Here is a 21325-nt window from a genome sequence, read left to right as displayed (position 1 = left end):
TGGAATTAGCTTGTTTAGCTTTAGAACTCCTGGGTTATACTTTAAGGAAGTCTTTCATCAGCCTGTCTACAATCAAGATGACTGACACTGATGGCAGTTATTGAAGTTTTTCCATTGTGTTACATCAGTTTTGAGCAGGTTAAAAAGCAGGGCTTAAGACTAATGGCATTCTGTCGTCCTGGAGAAAATAGAAAACATGTTTGGGATGAACCAAGATCTTTCCCTCTCGATCAGGAGAAAATGACGCAGTAAATTCACCATTGATGCATCAGGGGACATAGCCTATTGTTTCCCTGATAATGCTGCAGTATGAACAACAAATCTGTGTTGAAATTGGCAGGAGGAGACTGTTAGCAGTCAGTGGCGGGAACCACAGAGGTTGCACTGAGTTACATTTTGGTGTTCTACTTAGTAAAAATGAGTATTGGGCCAATGTAAATCATAACATTATGTGTTCCAGTGTAATCATAAATAAATTGTGCCCCCCAGGAACAGCGCCAGGCTTTGAAACCAATTTGACATAGTGGCCAAACTGTGGAATTACAACTTCCAGGTCCGTCACATGATGCCATTGGGCCCAAAATGACGTTTTCTTATAGATTGACATTTGGAAACAGACGTCTACAAATCGCAGTGTCGCAGCCCCCACTAAATGTCTTGTTATCTTGTCAGGAATTGATCCATTCGGTCTTATGCCATTTTAAAATACCAGAAGAGCTGTATGATTAAATCATTTTATCCCCATTTAAGTTAGCCGAGAGCTAAACCTGAGGTTAGCTGCTTGGCTTGCAAAAGTTTATAGTGTGTCTGCTCTATGGAACCCACAATGTGGAAGCAGGGTGGAAGATCTAGGTAATTTTACACATTGGAGTCAAACTTTTTTTGGCTTAATGCCCCTCTGGGCAACTTTTATAGGAATGAACAGGGCCTCCAATGCTGTATCCAGTTCTCTTTATATCCATGGAATAAATCCAGCTGTTTGAAGGAGGAATTTTGTTTATGTTTTCACAGCAATATTAAAAGGGTATTAGAGTGGAAATTAAGATATATTTACAAAGGCTTTTGAAGCAGTTCTTTGTTGAATGTTTGAAATATTCAAGGCAGTTTCATGAATTTGTATGATGGAAATCATGCTCATTCAAAGGTAGTGTAATGTAGGACTGAATGACTTTATTACAGTACAGTTATTTTTATATAATGATTATTTCTTTTTTACTGGCCACAAAGGAGGAAAGAAATAACAATTAAAACAAAAGAAACAACAACAACAACAAAATGTTCGATATCAGTTATCAGCCAGATTGATATTTCAAACATCAGTATCAGCCCAGAATTTCACAATCAGTGCATTCTCAATTTATAGATTATGATTAATTGTCCATGGATTTGGTGTCAGTGTAGTCCAGGTATGTCCAAAGTTGGGCCACAACCATTTTTAAATGACCCATGATTTGATCATCTATTTACCTGAATCTATTTCTGCTGCTCTGTCCGCTCTGTAGGCCAGACCAGATACAAAGGATGAGGATGAGCAGGATGAACAAGGGAAGGAGAAAGAGGAAGAAGAAAAGGATCTCTCTATCCCAGGTTCATCTTATGTGAAACTGCTGGCTCTCATCCCCCTATCTGTTCTGCCAGGTACATTACGCTCACTTCCGGCTGGGCCACACACTCCAAACACAATTGTACATGGTGGGAAGCCAGTGAGGGTTCACGCTGAAGGTGGGGTTGGAGTGACTCTCATTTTGTCTTTTTCCTCTCAGCCTTGGAGCTCTTCCTGACCTCACTGGTGAAGCAGGAGATGAGCCAGATGCCACGGGGGGTGTACTTCTCTGCCCTGAGGGGGGGGAACCTGCGTTCAGACCAGGGGAAAACCATGGCAGGAATTCCATTATTCATGCTGAAGACCTACGAGAACAACAAACAGCCTGGGCTGAAGCCGGGACTAGCAGGTGAGCAGATCCATCCCCTCTCTCCCTGTGTGAAGCTGAACGTGTTACATTTCTCTTTATTTTGTTTGCGGGGATGTTTGTGTTGTATTGCATCATATTGTGCAGTGGCTGGTTGCTTGAAGCATCTTAAGTTTTTCTGATAATAATGTCACTTAACAAACATCTCAAACTGATTTCTTAGATTAAAAAAATGAGCCATTTATGACAGTGCAGCATAAATACTTTACATTATGTATTCAGTATTCGGTATTCCACAGTTGCAAAGGTAACAGAACATCAGCCTAAGATATTTGGTGGCGCTTTCTAGCAATTGTTATCAATTGTCAAAAAAGTAAAAGTTCAAAAGTTCAAACTGGACTGAGGAAGAAAAGCTCAAACTACCTGATGAATATGAGATGAGGAAATATGTTCTAAAAAGTTAGTTTATGAAAAGTAGCTTTGTTATCCTCATACTTGTCATCTATGACTCAACATCGTTCAAGACTCTGTGCACATCCCTGCATACTCTGGACTTACAGTATGTCCTCCAAAAACATCACCAATAACAGACTGGTAGGAGCCAGCTGTATCGGGCGCTCCAAATCCTGTGCCAGTTTGTTTGCTATCTGGAAATCCATTGTTTAACAAAAAAAAAAAAAAAAAATTCTTCCTTTACCTCTGGAGCAAAGACGGTGGATAAACCAAGACGGTCCACTGCGAGTCAATTTCCTGTATCAGTGTCACGTGTGGTTCGCGACCACCACGCCCCTTTAGGAGACTAACAGCAGGTCCTGAGTCCATTGACTTCACTGGGAGAAATGAACGTGATTACAGATTATGGCCGATTCTTTCGTCCCATAGTCACGGAAGCAAATATTGGACCCATTTATCACAAGCCACATATCTTCAGAACATTCCAACACCAAAATGGCAAATTTCAGACGGACAAACCAGGAGAAAATTGACTTTGTTCAAGACCTGTCTCTGTCTCAACAACACACTCACGAGATCTGGCAACAGTTATCTCCTCTCTGGTGCTGAAATCAGTGCAGTTTCACCAAAGATACTGGATTAGAAAAATATTTTTTTCAGCAGATTTTTAGTTACAACATGACTGAGCTAGCAAAGCAGTTTTGTGTTACTATGTGTGGTATTTATTCAGTTTTCGGAAATCACGATGTCTAGAAAGCATCAGTGGCTGCAGCTGACAGGGACAGCTAACAGCAGCAGCAAAGCTAACATCAGGACTGTCATCTTTTTCACGTTGACGAGACCGCGTTTTGGGTGGTGCTGTCGCCATGGACGCCGAGCTTTCTGTTTCTGTAGGTACACATTTCCTGGGGACACCTGCACGTCTCGGCCCCTCCCCCTCCATTGTGATTGACTAAAGCGCAGCATCGTTCAAACTCAAACTTTTACCTTGTTGAAACTAAAAAGGCATCATAATACGCTTTGTCGAGGTTAAGTAGATGTTTATGGTTCCTTAAGTTTTTCTCTAAGTTTCTTCTTTAAGTCACCAAGGATGATTGTGCAACATTTAAGTTGCTAAGGGTGATTGTGCAGATTTAAGAAATTACTTAAGGAAAAAAGACACAACACTGAGATTTAAATTGAGGTATTTGAAGTAGGGCTGTCAAGCAATTAAGAAAATAATCTAATTGATGATATGCTCTGTGGTGCATTCTTCTAAATTCATCACATACATTAATTTTTGCTGTGAAAGTATTTAGAAAATGTCAGTTCAAATGAATTTTGGCAGATGTGTAGTAGTTGAGCTGCTGAATGTTGGACACAATTGTCCCTCCCGTCCTCTACCACTAAAACTGGCATGCAGACCATTGCAATTCATTTTGCAAGGGAGTTAATCAGTCGGTCACAGATAGACTGACTCAGTTTGCGTCTGAATGCCTGGTCTAGTGTGGCTTGCAAAGCTGAGTGCTAGTGCTAGCATCAGAGGCTGTGCTAGCTTGGACTTCAGGGTTTGCTAAATGCTTTGCGTTAAAGTGATATTTCAGGCTCGAAGTACTCCAGTGGTACAAAAATTCCTTACTGCAGAAATTGCAGAGACAGTGCTTCTATCAACAGTTCCATATGGGCTTTATTTGAATCTGAAGGGAGCGATCACACCGAGATGAAACGCTAGAAACGCGACGCCAGTAAAACCATTGTTTTCCGGCATTCAAGCGTCTTTTTAAACGGCCGTTTTTCCGGCGTCTTTTTAGACGCGCGTTTTGGTAGATGCTTCTTTTTAGACGCACGTAGACGCTGAAAAGTTAAAATATTAATGCATTGCATTGATGCATTGAATAAGCGCTTCCAGTGTTTCAAGCATCTTTGAAGCATCCGCGTCTCTAGCATCTCATTTCTGTGTGATCACCCCCTAACTGTTCCATTCACTGGTCCAAGCAGCGTCTACCTCCATTATATGACAAAGCAACTGTGGCCTTCAATTACGCACACGGTCAAAAGGCACCATGGAACATTATTAATGAGTGTTCATTTATAATGCTTTATTTTTTTCTGTGATTAATTAATCAAAATTAATGCATTATTTTGACCACCCTGATTAAAAGGTATACTATGCAGGATTGTTGGTTTCTTGTATGTCGGCATGTAGGCAATTGTTCGCAAACACGTTGACCATATCAACTTTATAAGGTGATAATATATCATTAGTTGTATCTTTTAGCCCAATTTGGCAAAGAAATCTAATTAAGGTTTAATTTTTCAGGGTCCTTTAAGTCGTATTTGCACACAGCCAGTGTGTTTGCAATAACAAAGCTTCTACAGCTGATCGTGTGTGTGCGTGTGTCTGTGTGTGTTGTAGCTGGACTGCTCCTCTGTTACGAGCTGCCTGTGCAGACGGATCGTGACGGCAGACCAATCGATCGTTTCCTCATCAGCCGCAGTCGCAGCTACCAGCACACCCTGGCAGCCCTCATTCATGAAGTACATCTTGACCCCTTCCTTCCTCTGCCTCTTATGCTCCTCTTTGGTTTTGAACCATTTCTAACAGCCCCCATAAAATTCCTGCTTGTTGTTATTTGATGTGCAGGTGAACATTCAGCCATCTGAGTGGCACCGCGCTCTCTTCCTGCCACAGGCCTGGCGAGGTTTCATGAGCCGAGCTTTCCACGCTGTCCTACAGGTTTGTGCTTCTAGGAAGTGACAGATTGATGACGTATTAATAGAAGAATTGATCAGTTATATTAGGAACTATTCTGCAGGCACTGTTAAGTGGATCAGAGAAGAAAGGTATAAAGGTTTCATCAGGGTAGAGGTAATGACAGACAGAGTGACAACACCTGCGTCCATAATTTAAAATCCACCAGTAAAATGTGACATTATATTATGAAATGAGTTTTGAAATAGACAGACCACACTTAACAGGCCATATGAGGCTTGCACACCATTTCCATGGATATGTGTGCTCTCGGGCTCCCAATTTTAAAATTAAGTTAAATAATTATCAAATTTATTTTGTTTTTAGCAAATTGTGTCTGCATGGTGTATGACAAAATTAAGATGAAAAAAGTTAGCCCAAAGAAAGCATGGATAGGTTAAAAAACCCCACTTAATCCCCAAATGAGTCTAAAACTGGTCAAAAATATGCCTCTGCCTCTTTCTCTACCTCGGTTTGGTGGGTCTGGGCCAGTTGGAAGTTATGTCCCACCCCCGGCCATTAGTTTTGATAGTTGACAGATTTCACAAATTAAGGCCAGAAAAATTCTGCCATCTAAAATAACCATGAAAAAGACTGGTTTCATTAAATTTTCTATCAAATAGGCTGAAACCAGGGTTTCACATTTAGAGGACATGATGCATACCAAATAAACCACAAGTGCGGGGTTTTTGTTGCATATTCAAAGGTCTCGTTTTTGTTTCAGTTTCAAGTTCAGGGTTCTACATTTTCTGTTAACCTGAAAATTAAAAAGTTAATGTCACATTTAATTTTACTTTAGTGGGTGTTTTGCTTTTGAGTTAACTGAAATTTTTTTTTATCAATGGAGTTTTTATTTTGGCAGAAAATTATATTTTTTGTCAGACACAATACACATACCTGCATGGAAAAATTAATTGTAGTTTGTTTTTGTGTGTGTCTTCAGGGCCGACGTGCTGATTTACAGATGCAGCAGAAACAAGGCAAAGAGAACCCAGAGGAGCTACAGTACAAACAACACTGTGCCTGGCTTTGGTGAGAGTCACTTACAGAATACACTGCTATACTACCTGTATGTTTCACACACAAAAACACAAATACAAGTTTACTACTAATAGGGGGTTCAGTGGTAGCATATAGTAAAGGTACCATTTTACACGCTGTCAATATAAACAAAATAGTGACAAAAATTTTAAATGATTTTATTACCTTATTGAATGAGCAAACCTGATGAAACTTGATGTCATTGCATGAAGTACCTGAAAGCCATACTTGAGTAAAAGTACAGATATTATACCAGAAAATTACTTTACTAGAAGTTAAAGTCACCTGATATTTACTGTACTCAAGTATCAAAAGTAATTTCATAATATTAAATGTAACTAGAGAATGCAATTTCGGAAGAAATTGCAGGTGTGAATGCTGCATGTTGAATAGCTGACGCGACATTGCAATGCTGGCTTTAAACATTTAATAGCACCATTAATGTATGAATGATGTGGAATATTTGAAGGTTTTTTGAAAAGTTGAATGATACCAATACTCTAGAATATTAGAATAAGTTTTTTTGAAAAGCTGATGCTACACTGTAATGCTGGTTTAATTGGTTAGGAAGAAGATGAAGTAGTAGGAGTAGTTGGAAAAGTGTGAATAGATTTAGTTAGTATGGATGTCACTGAAAAGTTGAATGATACTGAGGAAAAAAAGTGGAAAATGTTAAGGTTTTGGAAAAGCTGACACTACACTGCAATGCTGACTTAAATATGTAAGAATAACATGAAGTAATAGGAATAGTTAAAAGACTGGAAATGGGTCCAATTAGTATGAATAGAATTGATAGGTTTAATAATACCAATGGGATATAGACAGTTAACTTCATAGACATTGGGCTAAGGCTCACCTTCCATTTTTAAGCCTTCCAGTTCAAGAACAAAAGTTGTCTCGCTTTTATATAATAATCTGAGGGGACACCCTGATGAACTCTGTGTGAAGTTTGTGTGTGTTCAGGGCAGCAACTTTCAATTTTCAAACTTTTTTTATTTTAATTTATCAAACTGCACTCATGAGCTCAGGTTGCCATGGTAATGTTCACTGCTGTGTGACTCCTGGATGAGGCAGCAAATCCTTTTGAGATTTAGTTGAAGCACATCTCTCAAATTGCTGGCCTTTCCTCAAAAACAAAAACTCAGACTCATTACAATTTGTATGCTCTGAGAGAGAGGACAATCTGATGAATAAGCAGTGTGAAATTTGAGTTTGTACTGCAAAAAACATGAGTGTACGAACAGGTTAGAAAACTGGCATGGTCTGCTGTCCTCCAGAGATTGCTGGTCTCACGTAACACTGAGTTTCTTTGAATACATGCTGTTGTTCATTCATCATTACATTAGTAGCAGAGGAAGGCTCCTCTTTTCATACTGCATTCCTGTGTTTCTCTCTCTTTCTTTTATCCTTTCCACATCTCTATCTCTTTCCTCTCATCCCTGTCAGGGCCAGAGATCACCTGGCAGATGCCATCAAGGCTGCTACAAAGTAAGTCCCTTGCTTCACTATATGTATTTTCACAGGTTGAGGGGATCTGTAGGTTACAACTTGATATATTGGGTCCAGTCAGAAATGTCAGTCCTGACAGTAGCATGTTGTTTGTGTGCTTCAGGGACAGTCCTGTTGTTCAGGGAAACTCCATCTTGGCTCTGAGCGGCCTGGCTGCTGTCCTAGCTAAATATGAGAGCAACCTGCCTGCTGACAGTGACGGCAGCCTCACGGTAACACACCTAATATATATGTTATGTGTTGTGTTAAGTGTAATATGTGTCTTCATGAAAGTGATACATGGTAAGTTTATTTAGTTCATTTATTTCTTAATTTGTATTAATTTATTTGTATAAATTATTATTTAGGTTTGAAAATAATCTACTTAAAATTGAAATAATACAATTGTAATAATTATAATATACAGTTGATAAGTGTTTGTGAATTCTAAAGGAATACTTTACCTGCATTATGACCATTTATATATGAATTACTCACCACCTTTTACCTTGAATTTGTGAAGAAAACTTTGTTTTTCTCACACAACAAACAGAGAATACTAACCCTAACCTTAACCCTGTCCTGAAAGGGTTTTCATTGCCAGCCTTCAAATTATATCATCTAACTGTGTCCTCATTTTGGTCCTTAGATAAGGTCTGTCTCTCAAACAAAGGTGAGCTCTATAACTTTTCTGTCTTTAATGACTTGTCGGTGTAGGCAGGACCAGAATTTGTGCCCACAGCCACCTGGTTGGCCGTGGTTCTCAACACCCTGCTCAGCATCAGCAGCAGCAGCTACAAGGCCCGAGGACAAGTTTTCCCATGGTTCCTACATGTAAGCTTCATCTGAGGTTTTTGCTTGATGTTTTTACTGTCTATTTCTGCACCAATAGCTGTTATAATTATGAGGATTCTGCATTTAAAGAAGTGTTTTACTGCTGGAAAGATTGTTTTTTCATAAAACTGGGCTGTCTATACTGTAGAAAGACACAAATGTTTTTGTAAATGGTGCTACATGACCAGAGAAAAAGTTCTGTGGCATTTGCTTTTGCTCAAGAGGTAGAAAACCTAAAACTACCAGAATGCACTGTGCCGCACTGAACCAGTAAATACTCCCTCTGTTGGGAAGTGGCTGAAGTGGTCAGCCACTTCCCAACAGTGGGAACAGTGGGGTATCGTGGATTTCGGATCTGAAACATATTCTGAATTGAGACATAGTTTTAGCCTCACCTCAATCATGATCACTGACCTTGACCAAACAGGGTTGATGCACCTGCTGGCTAGCTTGGCCTAGTTGGCTTGGCTTGACTGCACCCAGTCCCTGGTCGTGTTGACATGTTAAATACCTGTAAACTCTGTTTGTACTTTCTCCAGTGACTGTTTGGTTGACCGAATACACATTCAGGGTTCCTGACAATCCGTAAAACATCTTAAATTTAGTTTTTGATATTTAGGGTCCAAGGAGGCCTAAACATGCCCAAAAAACGCAAGGTCAGGTGCTGATGTAAACAGCATTGTCTAAATCTGTATCTTGCTTGAAAATATATCAGTATATCATACATAGTTGTTATAACGCCCAGCCCTAGTCAAGTCACATTTTGGCTGTCACCATCTTGGATTTTTTGGAGCCAGAAGTGACCATATGTACCAGGCTGTGAACATGTTTACTCCTGCTGTGAAGTTGGGCATTTATTCATTTTTACTCCTGTGCTGTCATCATTTTTCAGCCCCGGAACCCCCCAACCAACTTCAATTCAAGGGACATCACTTGAGGATATTTATCAGACATACTATGTGCATGGGAGAATTAATTTAAGACAGACTGTAACCATCCTCTCAGTTGCAGATGCGGAACTTGCCTCCCTGACAGCATAAATGAGATTGTGTCCTCAGTGGCTCTTTAGAAAATGACATGCAATGAGCCACAAACTCCTGCAGGTGTCCCTGTTTCTCTGCTGATTTCTAACTGCTGCACTGAGAATGTTATTACAACATGTAAACACAACTCAGCAGTACCTTCTCCTCACTGACTAATAATGTAATGAAATCCACTGCTGTGCTGTTTGGCTGGTGTCAGTCAAACTCTTCAAACCTCAGAACCAATCAAACACACCTGACACCCTCCTTCTTCTGTCACAGCGTTCTTACTCAGGTGAGAACACAGCCAGTGCCATAGCTCGCTCCTGCGCCAGCCTGGCCTTGTCCCTGCTTGTCCCCGTGCTGGTGGTGTGGCAGAGGGATGGTCTGGTACAGGTCCTGTCAGCGTTGCAGGCTGGCCTGCCGGGTTCCCCCACCGCTGACGACTCCCAGGCTGTCCAGTTCCACTCTGGCCTGGCGCTTGGCATGGTGCTGTCCAGCCTGCACCACCAACGCCTCAGGTAAAGTCTGTATGTCTGCAGTAATGAATCAAACACATTTTGTAATTCATCATTTATTATTCAGCTGATAGTGTGTGGTCTTCGCATGTCTGTGTCTCTCTGTTATCCAGTGATGTCTCTGTTGAGAAGGATGCTGATCTCCTTCTCAGCTCTCTGGATGCTCTCCAAAGCTGCTCTTTCAACCCCAACCTGGAATACAAGTCAGTGCTGAGTCCTTAGACATGATGTCAAGTACTAATCAGTAGGCCTGTCACAATAACTACTTCTGTTGGACGATATATTGATCCAGAAATAATTGGGATAAATAATATTATTGTCATTTTGAGAATTCATTTTATGCCACTGATATAATGATAAGAAGATAATAATTTAAGTACACCCTTTCAAAGAGCAAAGCACTTTTAATTCTTTAGAATATTCAGAGATTGAAATTGTAAATGAATAATAATATTTCACATATTAAATATATAGAAAGAACAATTTTAAACCCAGGAAACCCAAAAGCAAGCTAAGCTAATGATGAGATGTGTTTATCAGTAGTATCAGTGGTGAAGGCATGTGTGTGCATGAGTGCTGCATGTAGTGTGGAAGTGTGAAAGTAACAATGCATTGAGGGAAGTGAGCATGTCAGCCAGAGTGATGAGGTATTTACAGCCTGAGAGCACCTGGCCCAGGTGCTCCCAACAAGGTCAATCACAGAGTAGATAAACAGGTCAGGGGACTATCACACTCTTGACCTTAGCTGTTTGTTTACTTTCCTCACTTATGTTTCACTTCTTGTGCGCTGAGCTGAACTGCCAATCAGAATGATTTCATTCACTGACAGGCTTAGGGGGCTCTGATGTCGATTTGCCATGCTGAATCGGCTGAAAAAACACCAACAAGGGATGATAAGGGCGAACAGTGCGGGACACACTGTACTGACTAGGGCTACAGACGTTTGCTGAAAGGCCAACAATGACCGACGGCTGACTCTCAGCTTGGTGTGTCAGGGCTTAAATAGACAAGCTTAGTGAAGCTCCAGGAGCACCGCCATTACCTCCATAATCAAGTCTGTGTGCTGCAGTCAGCTCCCGGGGATGGACAGCCTGAAAGCCAGGCAGTTTTTCTGGTGAATTTACAGAATGGAGGATGAAGTTGTTAGAGGGTAAATTACAAACAAGCAACATTTTGGCTCGTTGCCAAAGGTTGGCAAGCTAACAGTTACCAAGATTGTTGCTCTTCAACTCCAAAAGTGCAGCTGCAGGCTACCGGAAAGCTACACTGTGTTGTCTTTGAAGTGTTGTTTTATATTTCTTCAGACTCACGCACAAAGTCAGGGGTGAAGAGAAAGCAATGGAGAATGGGGCTGAGTCTTACAATGGTCGGGAAAACCCTGCTGTATATTCTGGCATCATGTTGGCTGAAATGTTGGGGACATTCGTATATAAACAAACATACACGTAATCATAAGGTCAAAAAATGATTAAGGTAATTTCCAAACAGAGACGGCAAGTCAAAAATGTAATTATTATGACAGGCCTACTAATCAGGGGATAACAGTATACTGTATGGTTTATATCATTGGTTTCCAGCTGGCTGTCATGAGCATGTGTCAGCATTGTAATAATAAAGTAATTTTAAAGTGTAGTGAATTTCCCGCATTACACTTTTATTTTCAAATATAATTTCCTGCTTCATAAAGTAAAGATGCTGAACCATCCATCTTTCCAGTGAAATTAGCTCCATCACTTCTATGACCCTTACCCTACACGTCTACTTTGACAGTGATGTTAAGTTCCCTTTCCTGAACCTTCTTTCTCTGTGCTCTCCCTCAGTACCGGCTGTGTGTTAGGTCTGGGTCTGGTGCTCGCAGCTCTCTGCAGCAGCGGACAGACAGACCAACATGTCCACGTCACCCAAACACTAGACAAACTACTGTCCAGCCTGCAGGACAGCAGTGGGCTGGGACGCATGCAGCAGGAGGTACAAACAGTCTTACACTACATGATACAGTTTTAGAGTTCTCAGAAAAACTTCCTGGATACTTAGTAGTCAAGATCTGTTGAAAGATGTAGAAGTTGTGGTTATTCCACTGACACTGACTTAGCTTTAGTTTAGTAGCTTTTGTAATGCAGCATAATGAATGTAGTCCACAGGCTGAGGGTAAATGGTTATTGATAAAAAACTGAACCTTTTTCAAGAAAAATGATTTGTAATAGCAATAACTGAAATTGTATTTGGAGGAGTTTTATTTCTTTTGAATATGCCCATCTGTGCAGGTCTTGGCGTACTCTGTGGCGTGTGTGGGTGTCTCAGCCTTCAGCGGAGGCCTTATAGATGCTGCCAAGGCTGAGGAGATCATGAACACTCTGCGCACCCTGACTGAGGAGAGCCAACAGGTAGTCAGTCAGATAGTGTCAGCTGCATCATACATGGTGATGAAATTGTCATCACCCCAACCTTTCAGAAAAATTAAAGTTTCTAAAAATTTCTAGAAAACGGAATGTGGCCGCAGGCTAAGCAAGGTTATCTAGAACGCCCTCTCCCCAGTAATGTTTTCCAGCTCCTCCTGGTGGATCATGAGGCGTTCTCAGGCCAGATGAGATGCGTAATTCCCCCAGTGTGTTCTGGGTCTGCCCCTTGGCTTTGTACCAGTTGCATGTACCTGTAAGACCATTAACGGGAGGTATCCTGATCAGATGCCCAAACCCACTCAAATAGCCCCTTTATGAAGCAGCAGTGGCTCTACTCTGAGCTACTCACCTTATCTCTAAGGGCCAATTCCCACTGAAAGCATTTTTGGAAGATTTCTAGTTTTTAGAACCATTTTTGAGGTCTGTCGCTCTGGCTTCTCACAGAACCGATATGCCTCTACTTGTAAATGCAAATGTATTAATCCTCAAGGAGACCCCCCTTGTTTTTTACACATCAAGTCTATTTTTGTTACGATTAGTGAAGCATAATTTGCATGGATAGCTGTTTAAATTGCACATATATCCAGCTGTATATGTGTTTTGAACTTATTCAGTGTATCTACATTGATTGCTCAAGGCTCATAATCAGCCTGTGAGCTCCCTTTCACTCGCTTCAATGGACGACGAAATAAAATCAGTGAATTAATTCATACAAACCCTGCTGGGGGTTTTTCCCATGGAGCTGACATGAAAACTTTTTTGGTCCAGTAAATATCTGCTATGAGCTTTGGGAAGGCAGGTTAGTCTAATGAAGTCAGGGCAGATTCAATGACAGAAAGCTGACATCTTGCTTCCAGAGAGGATTCCCAGTAAGGGTGCCACCAGCCACAGTTCAGAGGAAACTCATTCTGGCTGCTTATATCAGTGAACTTATTCTTTTCATCAATATCCAAAACTCGTGACCATAGGTGGGGGTCGAAATGCAGATAGACGGGTAGATCTAGAGCTTTGCCTTCTGGCTCAGCTCCCTCTTCACCATGGTGGTCAACTGCTTTACTGCCACTCCCCATACCCAGAGGGAGCAGTCCCCTGTTTTCAGGCAGGGAATGATGGCCTCAGATTTGGAGGGGATGACTCATCCTGCCTGGTTCATACTCAATTGCAAACTGCCCCAGTGCATGCTGAGGGGCACACTATAATAAACAGAACCACATCATCCGCAAAGAGCAGAGAGGCAATTCTGAGAATTGAGAATTGTCTGTAATGAAGCAGTTTTTTCTTCTTAACTTGGCTCCACTGGTCACTACTAAACCTTTACTTTAAGTCAATGTACTGACTGATACTTATTTTAAAAACAATTAAAACGTGAGAAACCAATTGTTTGGTGACATTAAACTCAGGAAACAACTGATTTATGTTTTTTGTAATGTATTCCTTCAGTGCTGCACAATCCTGTAGCATTCTTTGTAGTCTAACCCCAATTTTCTCTGCTTTTGTAATGTTTCTGTTCAGACTCCAGGCTTCTCCCTGGCTCTGGGGTTGGTGGTCCATGGCCTGTCAATGTCCGGCCATGGTAAAGCAGAGGACATCCAGCCTCGTCTGCTGGCTGCTTGGATCAAGATCTTATTGGCTGAGGTGCTAGATCTACATTTCCCTTCCTATTTACAGCTGCAGTAAATACTGTATTCATATATATACAACATCTACCCACTCTAGTCTAAATCAAAGTGGGGTCATCATAGTGAATGTGCCATACCATTAATTAAAACACCCACAGACTCTTGGCATTGAATGAATTATTAAGAATGGGAAATCAAATCTTATCAACAGTAGCTTTTAATGAGTAACTGAGTGTTCTGCTCATAAACAGCTAGAAATCTGAAACTAGCCGGGATTCCTGCTGTGTAAAGTTTACACTTTACCTGTAAAATATGATTTGAAAGAAAGAGAAAGAGCCTGTATTTAATTACTCTATGTTCAAGCTTTAATTTCTGTGATACCAGGCAGCTATAACTCATATGTTTCCCAGTGTGCTGAATGATCAGTAAAGGGAGCTGTCTTTGTGTTTCAGGGCTGTCCCACTATGCAGCGCCTGGCTGCCATTAACGGCCTGGTGGCTTTAGTAGGATCTGAGAGTTACCTCATTCAGGTAAGAGATCCACTCAGCTGCTGGGATCACTTTGAAATGTTTTGGCAAAGACTTACTGAAAATGTTTCACAGCTAATTTCTGCAGTGAAGTTTAAATCAGTCACAAAAAGCTAACAGTGGTGCGATGGCTGAACACCAGATAGAAATGATCCATTTTTACAAAGGCTTAGAGTTCTGGCTCAAGCACTCACATTTTACACTTTTAGCGGAAACTTTTATTATTTTTGGGGGCTTTTTTCCTTAAATTGATAGGACAGTGTTAGGTATGAAGGAGGGAGAGAGGGGATGGCTGCAGGCTGGAATAGAACCTACAGCTGCTGCAGCAAGGACACTGCCTTTGTACATGGGACGCCTACTCTACCCACTGAGCTACTGGGTGCCCTAGTTCTTCAAAATATTCTTGTCCTTCTGCTTTATAGTGTGACAAAGCTGTGGTTACAGTCTGGTTAGGTTAAGGCACAAAAAGCACTGGGTGAGGGAACGATAATTGCTTGGGTTAAAATGAACACATGAAACATGGAATATGAAATCTCACTGGAGTTTTTGCAAATCCGGGGTTACGATCTAGACCCGACTGACAACCATAGATATGGGGGCAATAAACTAATTTAAATTTTTACATCTTGGAGTGAAGTATTTCTAGTTATTAAATTTTGCTGTAATATGACTGAGAATGCTTCTGTTATCATACTATTCTGTACGTTTCATTGAGCTTGTTTTCCTGTGATACAGCAAACAAGTGAGTTGGAGCTTTCCTCCCAGCAGCAGAGCAGGCTGAATGAGGTTATTCGAGCCATCACACAGGTATGTGGACACAGTTTATTCTTAAAACTGTTGGTACTACTGTATGAAATATTACTGCTTGATATTGATATAAAAGATATTGTATGATGTTATCAGCTAATTACCGTGACGTTTGCGGAGCACATTTTAGACTATTTGTTTTGTTTGTTATAATTACACTGAGCTGTCCTTTGCTATGTGTGTACATGGGGTTGTATTTGCACTCTTTTGCAGATCATAACATTCTCAGGAGCCATTGGTCTGCAGTCCAACAGTGCTTGTCTGGTTGGTCATCTGCATTTGGCCCATATGTCCACCAGTCACAGTCACACAGCAGGTAGGCACAGCAGCTCACTGTCAGTCACACTGTGAACCCCCACGTTTACACGGTTGGATGCTTCTAAAGTTATTGTCTGCCTCTTTATTTCTCTCCATGTCCTCCTGTTATCCTCTCAGTTCCTCAGGATTTCAGTTATCTCTCAGAGAGAAGTGTCATCAGATCCATCATTGACTTCATCACAGAGGCAGGAAAAAAAGGTTTGTGACTGGTTCAGTTAAATCTCTGCATCAATTTCATCTCTTCTCAACTTTACCCACACAGGTTATAACTTTCTTTTCAACAATATACAACAAATATGAACATAAAATATACAAATCTTGTAAAAAAAAATGTTCTCTTGCATTCTCCCTTTTTGGATCTCTGCTCCTCCTGTGGACCCAGGTCCAGAGCATTCCCCTCCAGCTCTGGTTAAGACTGCTCTGACCCCACTGGCATCAGTCGGAGCCAGTTTCCAGTACCCACCTATCAACTGGAGCGCAGTCCTATCTCCCCTGATGAGACTCAGCTTCGGTAAGACTTCTCACACATTTGTCTCTTTTTAAACTTATGGCTGGCAGAGTCAAAGCACCAAGCTCAGCATCTTTTTTCTCTCTGACAGGAGAGGATGTACAGCATCAGTGTGTGGTGCTGGCAGCGTGTCAAGCTCAGTCTTCTCAGAGTGCCTCTCTCTTTCTGGGCTCCTGGCTGTCACCCCCACTTGTGCACAGTCTCAGTGTAAGTTCCTCTCGTGTAGAGTTTGGGATTGAACCTCAGTACTTTCTGAATATTGAGCGAAATGTATCCACCGCATCAAATACCAAAAAGTTGTCACTGAATGTTGGCATTAGCTCAGCACAGATAGGATGTTCAGAGGTAGGGTGTACAGTGGGACACACGAGGATGGAAGAGTCTGTTTCATAACACCGTTTGGCAGATCATGTCTCACACATTCTGACCAATGATGCCATCATACTGTGTTTGATGCTGAAGTTCAGAGGTAGTTCAGAGTAATAATGGTTGATGACATTAAAAGGCCTCATTCTTTAGAATCAAATGATTTCTTGAATTAGAATATCAGACTGTAGATATGCAGTCGCCAGTGAAACACTTTTATAGCCACTACCTGTGGCAGGAGGCATCATGTTTTCAGGTTTTCTGTTTGTCCGACTCTTGTGAACGCAGTATCTCAAGAATGCCCTGAGAAAATTTCTTCATATTTGGCACAAACATCCTCTTGCACTCAAGGATGAACTGATTAAGTATTGGTGGTCAAAGGTCAGGGTCACTGTGATATGGCATCCATGTTATTGTGGTGAACACAATATCTTATGAAGGCCTTGAGGGAATTTCTTCAACCTTGCCACAAACGTTCATCAGGAATGAACTGATTGGATTTTTGTAGTCAAAGGTCACTGTGACCTTAAAGCTGGACTGTGACCTATATGCCAATGAATACAAAATTATATAATTAAATTATATAACTATATATAATTATCTAAAATAATTATAGATAGACTATATAATTATAGAATCAAAAATGACTTAAGAGGATTTCTATTACTCTTCCAGTACCACACTCGGGCTCACCTGTATGAGAACCTGGGCTTGTGGATGAAGCATGTAGCTGAAGACAAGCTCCAGGTCTACATGGAGAGTCTGGGCCTGCAGCAGTTCCAGGAGGACCTTCGACCCCAGCGTCTGTCCCTGTGTCACTCCGTACTGCAGGGCCTCGCTCAGGCCATGGCTCTCCCAAACCCCCCCAACAACTGCTGGAGCATCCTCTGCTCCACCTCTGAGAAGATCTTTACCCTCCTGCCCAATCACATCCAGGTACAATCAGAAATTACCTACTGAGATGACCCTTAACTTAATAAACATTTCAACACATGTCACTGTTTATACACCAACTGGCACTTTTATTACTGAAGGCACATTTATGTTCCCTTTACATGTGAATGTAAGAAGAAGAAAGATTGAAGAAAATTCAATCAGTATTTGTGAACATGAGCTTCTCTCTCTCAAAGTCTTCATAAAATGAGCAAGTAATTGTGAACTGTCACCAAAACAACCACCATGTCCTGCATTGATGACATAGTCCTTGTTGGAGACGCATCAGGATGCATAAGCATTAAAAAATGTGGACAGACCACCTCAGCAAGTGGTTTGAGTGATCAGATCACATGCGTCTTGGTGGTCTTTACACTTGTATTTAGCGCTGTCAACTCGTGATCGGTACTCAAGATTGATGTTAATACCCAGTATAAACAGGCTCTCGATGTCATCTAAAACATCTTTACCGACTCATTGTCTATGGAGCAGCTTCAGACCTTATAAGTGATGGCATCACAAATTTGAGTTTTAGCATTCTAGTTTTTGGATTTAGGAGAGAGTTGTACTCACAAACCAGCTATTTCACTGCTTACAAGTCTACAAGACCGAAATGTCAACTGCTTTTAGCTCTTCAGCAGACACTTAAACTGCTTTAAGTGCTTGAACTTAAACTGCAACTCCAACATATCTCACATGCAAACAGTTAACATTTTATAACATTATATTATATTTATAACACATGATTTTTTTTTCTTTTTTAAGAAATGTATGAGCTGTAATTGTATCGGACCATTTAGCAAGAATATCCTATTTCAGTTCTTCCCTGCTGATGATGGATTCATTTGTTTTAGGATAATGAAGTGGATTTGTATGTGGGAATCACCAAGTGTCTGTCTGAGATGTCTGACGCAGAGATTGACCGAATCACACGAGTCACAGAGGTACAGTATGATGGGACAGAAAGCAGAGAATAGTTGTATAGAAAGCAAAGCACTTGTGTTATGTGCTAAGATATGCTAAAGTAAATATTGTAGTGTGTTACTTACGTCTCAACAGCAGAGTGTATAGTAACCCTTAAATGTCCTCACTATGAAAAAAGCAATGAAAAAAATTCCTCGGGGCAATAATAACAAAAATCTTTTTCTTTTTCTTTTTCTTTTTTTTTTTTTTTTTACTATTCTAACAGACCCCATAGTTTTTGAATACAGGCCCCTACCAAACGGCTGAGATGTGACTTTCTGACTTCATTGTAACTTTAAAATAGAAGGAAAAAAAAAAAAAATCAAAATTACAAACCATATACTGTTATAATACTTGTAATATGTTAGTATACCAACATATGTCAGTTTCTTACCAAATTAGTAGTATTACCAGTACTAGTATATTTTCGCGTATTTATTCGACATATTTACCATTAAAGTGCTTTGAAATGGTGAAAAATCATACTGATATTTTTTTCATCATTAAATATATATATGAGGGAATAACATTAAATACATGGTTTTAATAACAGTCCGTATTTATCCTTTTTTATGTGATAAAAAACTGTAAGTTTATTATGTTAGCATCACTACCTTACCATAAAAGTTCAATGCAGATCAGAATGATCAGAAATGTTTTAATTTTGTGGTAAATAGTCTATCTTAATGACATTAGCTTAGCTTCACTGCCTTTACCATAAAAGGACAAATGAAGTGTTTGGTAGAGCATGTTTTCAAAAAATTATTTGACCTTTATTAGACTTTACTTTTGCATAAAGTTACGTAAAGACGGACTATTTAAAGACACGGCAACATCATTACATACATAAACCAAATGGTAGAGATAGCTCAATCAGGCTGAGTTCAGTTTAACACATTTTTCATTAAGATAAAGTGACTCAGAATGTGCTCTATCAAATGGCTAAGCAGAACATTAAAGGGTTAACTATTTAGCTATTTTGCCATTTGGTTCTTGGCTGCTTTTTCTGAAGCTGTTGTTGTTGTCTGTTATGTAATAGAGTTGCAACCTGCAAATATATAGATTTTATTGTAAAAAAACAAAGAAACCAAAAACAAACTTACAGATCAACTTTGAGCTGCTTTGGAAAATATTTTCATTATGTTCTGTTCTGTTTAGACTCAGATGGAGAAGACCTGCTTTGTCCTGGCTTACTTGACCTCCCAGGGCAGAGTTCCTCTCTTGGGTCTCAATGATGTAATCGCCGGCGTGCTTCGCGGTTGGCCAAGCAGCAGAGTCGGCTGGCTCCTCCTGCAGACTTTTTACCAGTGTCGCCTGGCCACCAACCCCAATACAGGTTAGGCCTGAAACAAGTCAACTATTGGAGCTTTTCCTGCGGCGTTACATCATGCAGGAAAAGTGGCAGTGCATAGTTTGAAATCTTCCAAGTTGTGAATCATTCCTGTAAAAGAAGATACTATCTGTAAACTATGGCCTTTTTGCCGATGTGATTACTAGGTGTCACTACAGCTGAGAATTTTCAAATTCCACACATAATGGTATTAATGATCAATTTATTTAGAAGTCAACACATAGTATACTTCTCTACATGCAGTACATGTTTGCCTTCATGTTTATGTACACCTCTGAGTGAGTCCACTTGTTGAGATGGTTTGTTCTTTGTTTTAGGTGTGTTGAAACGAATGGAGTGGCATCTTGAGTTGATGGGACACATCCGAAACATTGCCTATGGTGCAACCTCCGTCGCATGTGGAGACACCAAACTGGTATGTTTCCGAGCCTTGCCGGCAAACTGCAGCGTAGTATTTGTGGAGCTGTCAGTGTGTTGTTGTCACATGCCACAGATAATGTTTCAGAATGTAGGTGAGAGTTTAGGATTCCTCGGGAATAACTGTCATACCGGGGCTGGTTTGGAATGCAGCTCCAGGCTTGTTGGGCGTGTCCACTAATATGTGTCAAATGTGCGAACAGATTTTAAACTTATAAGGGACTTATTATGCTTTTCCTTATGTTCTGTCCTATGTATATAATGACAGATGTTCATATTAAACATGGCCAGTGTTTCAAGTTATGAGATAAACGTATGTAAAAGTAATCCCTGTAAACAAAACCCACAGGCTTCAAACCATAGAAAGTGCCGCCATTCTCTTTTACAGTCACTCTCCAGCTGCAAAGACGATGCAGAGACTTTTGAAGAGCCAGAAACGTTGATCAGTCAGAGCAGAGTGTGAATACAGATGTTCCAGCACAGACAGTATGAGGAACGTAATGGGTTTTATGACAATTAAAGCATGTAAACATGTTCTTGTTGAAACCTTAAATACAAGTATGAACCAAAAATTAGAATAATAGGTGCTTTTTAAGCTGCTCATATAAAAAAGTAAACTAAACATCAAATGGGGTTTTTATTACATAAGCGCAAACGTTTCCATTAGCCCCTCTTTCAGCTCTGCTAAATTTGGGCTATATTTAGACTCTTCTGTCTGTTTTGCAAGTTTTGGTGGTGCTTTTTGTGGCTGGGTTTGGACGTTGGTGACGTGTGGCTGCGAGTCATTCATCAGGATGATGGAATGAACTCACCAGTCTGTAAACTCTCCTCCTGTTGACTCCTACCTAGCTGCTTGCTAGCCAGGTTGTGTTTTTCAAATGTAAACATTAGTAAACACTGAGGAAAAGATGGAGAAGAATGACCACCAGCTGAACTAGCATCCTGCTAGCCATTGCACAGGCATTGGACAATAAACTTGGCGACCTCAGTGCTGCATCAGTTTCCAACAGGATATCAGGAACTGTAATATCATTTGATTCACCTAAAACTTGGTGAATTCCTGGACAGCGCCATTCAATTAGGGGACTCTTTTTCTATATGGTGATGTGACAGAGCAGAG

General features: G+C 40.5%; 1 protein-coding gene across 2 annotated transcripts in view; it reads left to right on the top strand.

Annotated features, from left to right (window-relative positions):
• Positions 1–21325, top strand: part of focad (focadhesin) — a 75693-nt gene that overhangs the window by 50172 nt on the left and 4196 nt on the right. For both annotated transcript variants that reach the window (XM_049568013.1, XM_049568014.1), the window contains 23 exons: positions 1503–1638; positions 1764–1952; positions 4759–4880; positions 4987–5079; positions 6038–6126; positions 7582–7623; positions 7748–7856; positions 8341–8457; positions 9762–10000; positions 10111–10200; positions 11818–11965; positions 12262–12381; positions 13909–14031; positions 14468–14545; positions 15278–15349; positions 15563–15665; positions 15785–15865; positions 16050–16178; positions 16267–16382; positions 17217–17477; positions 18329–18418; positions 19596–19773; positions 20106–20203. In XM_049568013.1, coding sequence (XP_049423970.1) covers positions 1503–1638; positions 1764–1952; positions 4759–4880; positions 4987–5079; positions 6038–6126; positions 7582–7623; positions 7748–7856; positions 8341–8457; positions 9762–10000; positions 10111–10200; positions 11818–11965; positions 12262–12381; positions 13909–14031; positions 14468–14545; positions 15278–15349; positions 15563–15665; positions 15785–15865; positions 16050–16178; positions 16267–16382; positions 17217–17477; positions 18329–18418; positions 19596–19773; positions 20106–20203 — 2823 coding nt within the window. The remainder of the gene's footprint in view (positions 1–1502; positions 1639–1763; positions 1953–4758; positions 4881–4986; positions 5080–6037; positions 6127–7581; positions 7624–7747; positions 7857–8340; positions 8458–9761; positions 10001–10110; positions 10201–11817; positions 11966–12261; positions 12382–13908; positions 14032–14467; positions 14546–15277; positions 15350–15562; positions 15666–15784; positions 15866–16049; positions 16179–16266; positions 16383–17216; positions 17478–18328; positions 18419–19595; positions 19774–20105; positions 20204–21325) is intronic.

The sequence above is a fragment of the Epinephelus fuscoguttatus genome, linkage group LG23, assembly GCF_011397635.1.
Source record: "Epinephelus fuscoguttatus linkage group LG23, E.fuscoguttatus.final_Chr_v1".
In the NCBI taxonomy this organism is placed as follows: domain Eukaryota; kingdom Metazoa; phylum Chordata; class Actinopteri; order Perciformes; family Serranidae; genus Epinephelus; species Epinephelus fuscoguttatus.
Note: the sequence above shows the minus strand (reverse complement) of the source record. Positions and strands in the feature narration are given on the sequence as shown.